Below are 10,396 nucleotides of genomic sequence, written 5' to 3'. Positions count from 1 at the left end.
AGTGTGAGAACGGAGGAGTGTGTATGAACACCTTTGGGGCGTACTATTGTAACTGTTCCTATGGTTACGAGGGTCAGTTCTGTGGAGAGAGAAGCCTACTGGACCCAGACCCTGAACTACAGGTACCACACACACACACACACACACACACACACACAGTCACACACACACACACACACACACACACACACACACACACACACACACACACACACACACACACACACACACACACACACACACACACACACACACACACACACACCACACACACCACACACACCACACACACACACACACATATACACCCACATAACTGTACACTGATCAGACCTACATTACCAGTCAAAAGTTTGGAAAAAACCTACTCATTCAAGGGTTTTACTTTAATTGTACAATTTTCTACATTGTAGAATAATAGTGAAGACATCAACACTTTGAAATAACACATATGGAATCATGTAGTAACCAGAAAAGTGTTAAACAAATCAAAATATATTTTATATTTGAGATTGTTCAAAGTAGCCACCCTTTGCCTTGATGACAGCTTTGCACATGCTTGGCATTCTCTCAACCAGCTGCACCTGGAATGCTTTTCCAACAGTCTTGAAGGAGTTCCCACATACAGTTGAAGTCGGAAGTTTACATACACTTAGGTTGGAGTCATTAAAACTCGTTTTTCAACCACTCCACAAATTTCTTGTTAACAAACTATAGTTTTGGCAAGTCGGTTAGGACATCTACTGTGTGCATGATACAAGTAATTTTTCCCAAAATTGTTTACAGACAGATTATTTCACTTATAATGAACTGTATCACAATTCCAGTGTGTCAGAAGTTTACATACACTAAGTTGACTGTGCCTTTAAACAGCTTGGAAAATTCCAGAAAATTATGTCATGGCTTTAGAAGTTTCTGATAGACTAATTGACATAATTTGAGTAAATTGGAGGTGTACCTGTGGATGTAATTCAAGGCCTACCTTCAAACTCAGTGCCTCTTTGCTTGACATCATGGGAAAATCAAAAGAAATCAGTCATGACCTCAGAGAAATAATTGTAGACCTCCACAAGTCTGGTTCATCCTTGGGAGCAATTTCCAAATGCCTGAAGGTACCCCGTTCATCTGTACAAACAATAGTACGCAAGTATAAACACCATGGGACCACCCAGCCTTCATACCGCTCAGGAAGGAGATGCGTTCTGTCTCGTAGAGATGAACATGCTTTGGTGCGAAACGTGCAAATCAATCCCAGAACAACAGCAACAGACCTTGTGAAGATGCTGGAGGAAACAGGTACAAAAGTATCTATGTCCACAGTAAAACAAGTCCTATATCGACATAACCTTAAAGGCCGCTCAACAAGGAAGAAGCCACTGCTCCAAAACACCATTAAAAAAAGCCAGACTACGGTTTGTCCTCTGGTCTGATGAAACAAAAATAGAACTGCTTTGCTATAATGACCATCGTTTTGTTTGGAGGAAAAAGGGGGAGGCTTGCAAGCCCAAAGAACACCATCCTAACCGTGAAGCACAGGGGTGGCAGCATCATGTTGTGGGGGTGCTTTGCTGCAGGAGGAACTGGTGCACTTCCCAAAATTGATGGCATCATGAGGATGGAAAATTATGTGGATACATTGAAGCAACATCTCAAGACATCAGTCAGGAAGTTAAAACTTGGTCGCAAATGGGTCTTCCAAATGGACATTGACCCCAAGCATACTTCCAAAGTTGTGGCAAAATGGCTTAAAACTTCTTATGGATCAAATCCCTTTAGCGATTTGACAACGTCCGGTGAAATGGCAGAGCGCCAAATTAAAATTAAATTACTATAAATATTTTACTTTCATGAAATCACAAGTGTAATACATACAAATAAAGCTTAACTTCTTGTTAATCCAGCCGCTGTGTCATATTTCAAAAAGGCTTTATGGCGAAAGCAAACCATGCGATTATCTGAGGACAACGCCCCGCATACAAATGCATGACAAACATTTTTCAACCAGGGAGGTGCGACACGAAAGTCAGAAATAACGATATAATTCATGCCTTACCTTTGAAGATCTTCTTCTGTTGGCACTCCAATATGTCCTAGAAACATCACAAATGGTCCTTTTGTTCGATAAACTGATTCTTTATATCCCCAAAATGTCCATTTATTTGGCCGTTTAATTCAGAAAAACACCGATTCCAACTCGCCCAACGTGACTACAAAATATCTAATAAGTCACCTGTAAACTTTGTCCAAACATTTCAAACAACTTTCCTAATCCAACTTTAGGTATCCTAAAACGTAAATAATTGATAACAGTTAAGACGGAATATACTGTGTTCAATAGCAGATAAAATCAAAGTGGAGCGAGCTCCAGGTCACGCACCCCAAACAAAAGAGTCCACTTGGCTTGACACTCATTCTGAATAGCCGTACTTCTTCATTTCTCAAAGGAAAAAAATCAACTAATTTCTAAAAACTGTTGACATCTAGTGGAAGCCATAGGAACTGCAACCAGGTGCCTCATTAATCTAGTTTCCCATAGAAAACAAATAGAAAACACAGTGAACTCAACATTTTTTTTCCTGGATGGTTTGTCCTCGGGGTTTTGCCTGCCAAATAAGTTCTGTTATACTCACAGACATTATGTTAACAGTTTTAAAAACTGTAGAGTGTTTTCTATCCACATCTACCAATTATATGCATACCCTAGCTTCTGGGCCTGAGTAGCAGGCAGTTTACTTTGGGCACGCTTTTCATCCGGACGTCAAAATACCGCCCCCTAGCCCAAAGAGGTTTTTAAGGACAACCAAGTCAAGGTATTGGAGTGGCCATCACAAAGCCCTGACCTCAATCCTATAGAAAATTTGTGGGCAGAACTGAAAAAGCGTGTGCGAGCAAGGAGGTCTACAAACCTGACTCAGTTACACCAGCTCTGTCAGGAGGATTGGGACAAAATTCACCCAACTTATTTTGGGAAGCTTGTGGAAGGCTACCCAAAACGTTTGACCCAAGTTAAACAATATAAAGGCAATGCTACCAAATACTAACTGAGTGTATGTAAACGTCTGACCCACTGGGAATGTGATGAAAGAAATAAAAGCTGAAATAAATAATTCTCTCCACTATTATTCTGACATTTCACATTCTTAAAATGTGGTGATTAATTTTGGGGATATCTTGTTGCTCTTTTACATCCTGTCAAAGTGAGAAAGCTACTTGTTGTTGAATTAGTACGGATTTATTTGGCGCAGGCTACTACTGTACGGTAGCCTGGCGTAGTACTGTACCTGCATGAGTTTTCTACTATACGGTAGCCTGGTGTAGTACTGTACCTGCGTGAGTTTACTACTGTACGGTAACCTGGCGTAGTACTGTACCTGCGTGAGTTTACTACTGTACGGTAGCCTGGCGTAGTACTGTACCTGCGTGAGTTTACTACTGTATGGTAGCCTGGCGTAGTACTGTACCTGCGTGAGTTTACTACTGTACGGTAGCCTGGCGTAGTACTGTACCTGCGTGAGTTTACTACTGTATGGTAGCCTGGCGTAGTACTGTACCTGCGTGAGTTTACTACTGTACGGTAGCCTGGCGTAGTACTGTACCTGCGTGAGTTTACTACTGTACGGTAGCCTGGCGTAGTACTGTACCTGTGTGAGTTTACTACTGTACAGTAGCCTGGCATAGTACTGTACCTGCGTGAGTTTACTACTGTACGGTAGCCTGGCGTAGTACTGTACCTGCGTGAGTTTTCAAACCGTTTGGAAAACTTGCTCATCATCATTGATTCATTTAAGATTTACTGAGGTCATGACATCACCATCGATTGTTCTCATCTCTTGATGTTTGTCGAAACTGTTTCTGATTGTGAACCTTTGTTGTTATCCTTGTATTCAGTGATTTTGTTCCTCCTCCTAGGAGCCTCTCTCCTACGTGGGTCCAGTGGAGATCATCGGAATCGGAGTCCTGATCTTCGTCATCTCCTTCCTACTCCTCCTCTACATTATCTTCAGGAAGAAGATCAGGTTCCAGAGGAAGGACTCCGACACTGGTTTCGGCCAGGATGGAGGAGGGGCAAAGGAGGGTTTGGCGGTGGGTGGGGTCGGGACTGGGGGGGTGGGCATGTCTGCTGTATCCGTGGAGACCAGCTACCTGCTGACAAAGACAGGGATGGGGTCACAAGGCATCGAGTTCAAGGCCGTGCGTGTCGCTGCTGACCCCCGACCGCCCGGCAACACCGAGGTCAGCATCGGTAGTTATGGCGACAGAGATGGAGGTCTAGGTGGAGGTGCGGTGACAGGCGGAGGGGTGGGGTTGGGGCCTCCTCAGGTGATGGTACGGCCAACTACACACCCGACGACGATGCTACCTGGTTGGCCTGGCAACAACAACAACCTAGCAATGAGAGGTGTCGATGGAGATAACATGGCTACCAGCGAGAGCTCTCTCTCTACCAGTCAGGTAGGGTAGAGACAAGTGTGTGTGTGTGTTTGTGTGTGTGTGTGTGTGTGTGTGTGTGTGTGTGTGTGTGTGTGTGTGTGTGTGTGTGTGTGCAGTGCCTTCAGAAAGTATTCAGACCCCTTTACTTTTTCCACATTTTGTTACATTACAGCCTTATTCTAAAATTAATTAAAACGTTTTTTCCGCATTAATCTCCACACAATACCCCATAATGACAAAGCAAAAAAGGTTTTTAGAAATTTTTGCAAATTTCTTACAAATAAACTCCAGAAAAATCACATTTACATAAATATTCAGACACTTTACTCAGTACTTTGTTGAAGCACCTTTGGCAGCGATTAGAGCATTAAGTCTTCTTGGGTATGACGCTACAAGCTTGGCACACCTGTATTTGGGGAGTTTCTCACATTCTTCTCTGCAGATCCTCTCAAGCTCTGTCAGGTTGGATGTGGAGCATTGCTGCACAGCTATTTTCAGGTCTCTCCAGAGCTGTTAGATTGGGTTCCAGTCCGGACTCTGGCTGGGCCACTCAAGGATATTCAGAGACTTGTCCTGAAGCCACTCCTGCGTTGTCTTGGCTGTGTGAATAAGGTCGTTGTCCTGTTGGAAGGTGAACCTTCGCCCCAGTCTGAGGTACTGAGCGCTCTGGAGCAGGTTTTCATCAAGGATCTCTCTGTACTTTTCTCCGTTCAACTTTTTCTCAATCCTGACTAGTCTCCCAGTCCCTGCTGCTGAAAAACAATCCCCAGCATGATGCTGCCACCAATATGCTTCACCCTTGGGATGGTGCCAGGTTTCCTCCAGACGTGACGCTTGGCATTCAGGCCAAAGAGCTCAATCTTGGTTTCGTCAGACCAGAGAATCTTGTTTCTCATGGTCTGAGTCTTTAGGTGCCTTTTGGCAAACTCCAAGTGGGCTGTCATGTACCTTTTACTGAGGAGCGGCTTCCGTCTGGCCACTCTACCACAAAGGCCTGATAGGTGGAGTGCTGCAGAGATGGTTGTCCTTCTGGATGTTTCTCCCATCTCCACAGAGGAACTCTGGAGCTCTGTCAGATTGACCATCGGGTTCTTGGTCACCTCCCCAACCAAGGCCCTTCTCCCCTGATTGCTCAGTTTGGCCGGGCGGCCAGCTCTAGGAAGAGTCTTGTTGGTTCCAAATTTCTTCCATGTAAGAATGATGGAGGCCACTGTGTTCTTGGGGACCTTCAATGCTGCAGAAATGTTTTGGTACCCTTCCCCAGATCTGTGCCTCGACACAATCCTGTCTCGGATTGGTTTTTGCTCTGCAACTGTGGGACCTTATATATGCAGGTGTGTGCCTTTCCAAATCATGTCCAATCAATTGAATTTACAACAGGTGGACTCCAATCAAGTTGTAGAAACATCTCAAGGATGATCAATGGAAACAGGATGCACCTGAGCTCAATTTAGAGTGTCATAGCAAAGGGTCTGAATACTTATGAATTTCAGTTTTTTGTATATATACATTTGCAAACATTTCTAAAAACCTTGTTTTGTTATTATGGGGTATTGTGCATAGATTGCTGGGGATTTTTATTTATTTAACCTCTCTAGGGCCAGTGGGACGAAATCGTCCCACCTACGTAACAGCCAGTAGAATCCTGTGGCGCATTATTCAAATACCTTAGAAATGCTATTACTTCAATTTCTCAAACATATGACTATTTTACAGCATTTTAAAGACAAGACTCTCGTTAATCTAACCACACTGTCCAATTTCAAAAAGGCTTTACAACGAAAGCAAAACATTAGATTATGTCAGCAGAGTACCCAGCCAGAAATAATCAGACACCCATTTTTCAAGCTAGCATATAATGTCACAAAAACCCAGAAGACAGCTAAATGCAGCACTAACCTTTGATGATCTTCATCAGATGACAACCCTAGGACATTATGTTATACAATACATGCATGTTTTGTTCAATCAAGTTCATATTTATATCAAAAACCAGCTTTTTACATTAGCATGTGACGTTCAGAACTAGCATACCCCCCGCAAACTTCCGGTGACTTTACAAAATATTTACTAAATTACTCACGATAAACGTTCACAAAAAGCATAACAATTATTTTAAGAATTATAGATACAGAACTCCTCTATGCACTCGATATGTCCGATTTTAAAATAGCTTTTCGGTGAAAGCACATTTTGCAATATTCTAAGTAGATAGCCCGGCATCACAGGGCTAGCTATTTAGACACCCAGCAAGTTTAGCCTTCACCAAACTCCGATTTACTATTAGAAAAGTTTGATTACCTTTGCTGTCTTCGTCAGAATGCACTCCCAGGACTTCTACTTCAATAACAAATGTTGGTTTGGTCCCAAATAATCCATAGTTATATCCAAACAGCAGCGTTTTGTTCGTGCGTTCAAGACACTATCCGAAAGGGTAAATAAGGGTTACGAGCACGGCACATTTCGTGACAAAAAAGTTCTAAATATTCCATTACCGTACTTCGAAGCATGTCAATCGCTGTTTAAAATACATTTTTATGCCATTTTTCTCGTAAAAAAGCGATAATATTCCGACCGGGAATCTGCCTTTAGGTAAAAAGACGAAAGAAAATAAAGCACGGGGTCGACTCGTGCACGCGCCTAAGCCCATTGTCCTCTGATCGGCCACTTGCCAAAAGCGCAAATGTGTTTCAGCCTGGGGCTGCCTCGATATCATTCAGCTTTTTCCCGGGCTCTGAGAGCCTATGGGAGCCGTAGGAAGTGTCACGTTACAGCAAAGATCCTCAGTCTTCAATAAACAGAGACAAGAAGAACAAGATCTTGTCAGAGAGGGCACTTCCTGTTCAGAATCTTCTCAGGTTTTTGCCTGCCATATGAGTTCTGTTATACTCACAGACACCATTCAAACAGTTTTAGAAACTTTAGGGTGTTTTCTATCCAAAGCCAATAATTATATGCATATTCTAGTTACTGGGCAGGAGTAGTAACCAGATTAAATCGGGTACGTTTTTTATCCGGCCGTGTCAATACTGCCCCCTACCCCCAACAGGTTAATCCATTTTAGGCTGTAATGTAACAATGTGTAAAAAGTCAAGGTTGTCTGAATACTTTCCTACAGGCACTGTATGTATGTTAACCCTCTCTCTCCTGTCTCCACCAGATGAGCAGCTTCTTGTCATCTGATTCCTCGCATCACATCCTGGGCGGGGCTAGTAGAAGGGGCGTGGCCGTGTGTAGCGTGGTGCCCAATCTCCAGCCCCCATCGCCCTGTCACTCAGAACGAATCCCTGCCCATAAAGCTCCCTGGGAGAGGCAGGGAGAGAGGGATGAAGAGCGAGAGAGAGAGAGATATGGAAGAGAGGAGGAGTGGGAGCAGAGAGCATATGAACTAGAGAGAACTCAGAGAGCCAGCTCTCCTCTTGGTAAGAACACACACACCTACACACACACACACCTACACACACACACACACACACACACCTGGCGCCGACCGTGTTTATTTGTTGTTGTTTTTGCGTCGTTTGTAACTTATTTTGTTACTTATTTTGTACATAGTGTTTCTGCTACTGTCTCTTATGACCGAAAATATTTGGTGGTCAGCCCACCTCATTATGATCTGGTTTTGATGGTTCAGCCCACCTCATCAGGATCTGGTTTTGGTGGTTCAGCCCACCTCATCGGGATCTGGTTTTGGTTTTGGTGGTCAGCCCACCTCATCGGGATCGGGTTTTGGTTTTGGTGGTTCAGCCCACCTCATCAGGATCTGGTTTTGGTGGTCAGCCCACCTCATCAGGATCTGGTTTTGGTGGTCAGCCCACCTCATCACGATCTGGTTTTGATGGTCAGCCCACCTCATCAGGATCTGGTTTTGGTGGGTCAGCCCACCTCATCAGGATCTGGTTTTGGTGGTCAGCCCACCTCATCAGGATCTGGTTTTGGTGGTCAGCCCACCTCATCAGGATCTGGTTTAGGTGGTTCAGCCCACCTCATCAGGATCTGGTTTTGGTGGTCAGCCCACCTCATCAGGATCTGGTTTTGGTCCTTCAAGAGAGTCAGACCATCAGCTGTGTTTTGGGGTTGATGGAGCGACTTCTAGGGCCATAGATAGCTTTAGTTGAGTTGTAGAAATTGCATACGGGGTTGATGGAGCGACAAAACTCGTCCCTCACTACAGCTTTCTCAAGCCGGATACAGTGCAGACAGCTCTTACTGGACTTCTGCAGGCGTTGTGGGGGGGGGGGACGTATTCTCACCTAGAGTTTAGCCAGTATCATACAGTGATCTGTCCAGCATTCTGCACCCCTCATGTCACATGTCAGCAGGACGTGTCGTGGAAAATCGTCTTAAGAATATAACACTCTTACAAGAACTTGTAAATTCAATATAGACTTTTAATACAGAGTAGTAACGCCGAGCTGGTCCGGTCCGTTCCCTTCCCCAAGCCCCGGCTCTGCCTTTATATCCATACATTGCATAGGTACAGCCCTTATGTAAATGAAGTCATTTGTCTTAGGTCTTCTGCCACCATTATCTTTTCAACCTGATGTATAACGCCCATATTTGAGGATAACGCCTATATCTGCTTCTGACTATATCATAATGGTGGCTGAAACCTCCTCATGCGGTACATAAATAATGCATGCACTTGATGCTCATGTTTGGTCATTTTGCTGCCATCCTTTCCTCTGTGCCCTTCTGTTTGACCATCCTAAATGTATTTATGGCCTTTTCCACAGAACTCAAGTCCAGTTGTCAGGCCACTATTCAACCGACAGTGGCCTGTTGCCTTATTTGGAGCCAAGTGTCATCTTCTCTTTCTATAGCCAATGTATTTATGTTTTTTCTACTTCAGCACAGCTGCTTATCTCCCACAGACGTCATTAGAGTCAGAACGTCTCCCTGTGACGTAGTAAATCAGGTGCCAATGTTTAGAGCGTGGGGGCATCCATGATGTTTTATATTTGTTCACCTGCTGGAACAAGGCGTTAGTGACAATGAGATCATGCTCAGCACATAGAGTTAGTAGTCTCATGCCGTTCTCATTGACCTGGCCAACACCATGCCAACCCAGCACTTCACTCCATATCCTATTGTTCTGTCCCACCCTAGCGTTGAAGTCACCCAGCAGAAAGATGTTGTCATTCCTGAGGATGCGGTGAAGGGCCTCATCTAGTGACTGGTGGCAGCAGCCCTTTGCCTCATTTTCAGATGGTAACGTTGGTGTGTATGCACTGAGAAGAGTAGCATCATTTTTTAAAATTTAATTTAATTTAACTAGGCAAGTCAGTTAAGAAAAAAATTCTTATTTACAATGACGGCCTGGCAAAAGGCCTCCTGCGGGATGGAAGCTGGGATTAAAAATAAATAAATAAAATATAAATATAGGACAAAACACACATCACGACAAGAGAGACACCACAACACTACATGAAGAGAGACCTAAGACAACAACATAGCAAAGCAGCAACACATGACAACACAGCATGGCAGCAACACAACATGACAACACAGCATGGTAGCAACACAACATGACAACAACATGGTAACAACACAACATGGTAGCAGCACAAAACATGGTAAAAACATTATTGGTCACAGACAACAGCACAAAAGGTAACACATCTTGGCTGATACAGAGAGATATGAGCCTTTGAACTTATGCTGACAGGTGTTTCAGTGAGGCTGGGCTGTTCTTAATTACCAGTCCCACACCGTGCTGATGTTGTCCACCCGGAGGGTAACCGTTCCCCAGAAGAAGGTGTAGCATTTTTACATTTTAGTCATTTAGCAGATGCTCTTATCCAGAGCGACTTACAGTAGTGAATACATGTCATACATTTTTTCTCAGTACTGGTCCCCAGTGGGAATCGAACCCACAACCCTGGCGTTGCAAACACCATGCTCTACCAACTGAGCCACACGGGACCACTAGTAGCCTTCTCACTTCTTGTTCAGGGAACCTTCA

General features: G+C 44.0%; 1 protein-coding gene across 1 annotated transcript in view; it reads left to right on the top strand.

The window, feature by feature from the left end:
* Nucleotides 1–9,604, top strand: part of fat3b (FAT atypical cadherin 3b) — a 231,967-nt gene extending 222,363 nt beyond the window's left edge. Inside the window, exons 47-50 of the mRNA XM_029766750.1 lie at nucleotides 3–122; nucleotides 3,910–4,326; nucleotides 7,592–7,743; nucleotides 9,541–9,604. Of these exons, the coding sequence (XP_029622610.1) occupies nucleotides 3–122; nucleotides 3,910–4,326; nucleotides 7,592–7,743; nucleotides 9,541–9,604 (753 nt within the window). The remainder of the gene's footprint in view (nucleotides 1–2; nucleotides 123–3,909; nucleotides 4,327–7,591; nucleotides 7,744–9,540) is intronic.
* Nucleotides 9,605–10,396: the final 792 nt, after the last annotated feature.

Source organism: Salmo trutta, chromosome 12 (genome assembly GCF_901001165.1).
Source record: "Salmo trutta chromosome 12, fSalTru1.1, whole genome shotgun sequence".
Lineage (NCBI taxonomy): Eukaryota > Metazoa > Chordata > Actinopteri > Salmoniformes > Salmonidae > Salmo > Salmo trutta.
This window is presented reverse-complemented; position numbering and strand designations above follow the sequence as displayed.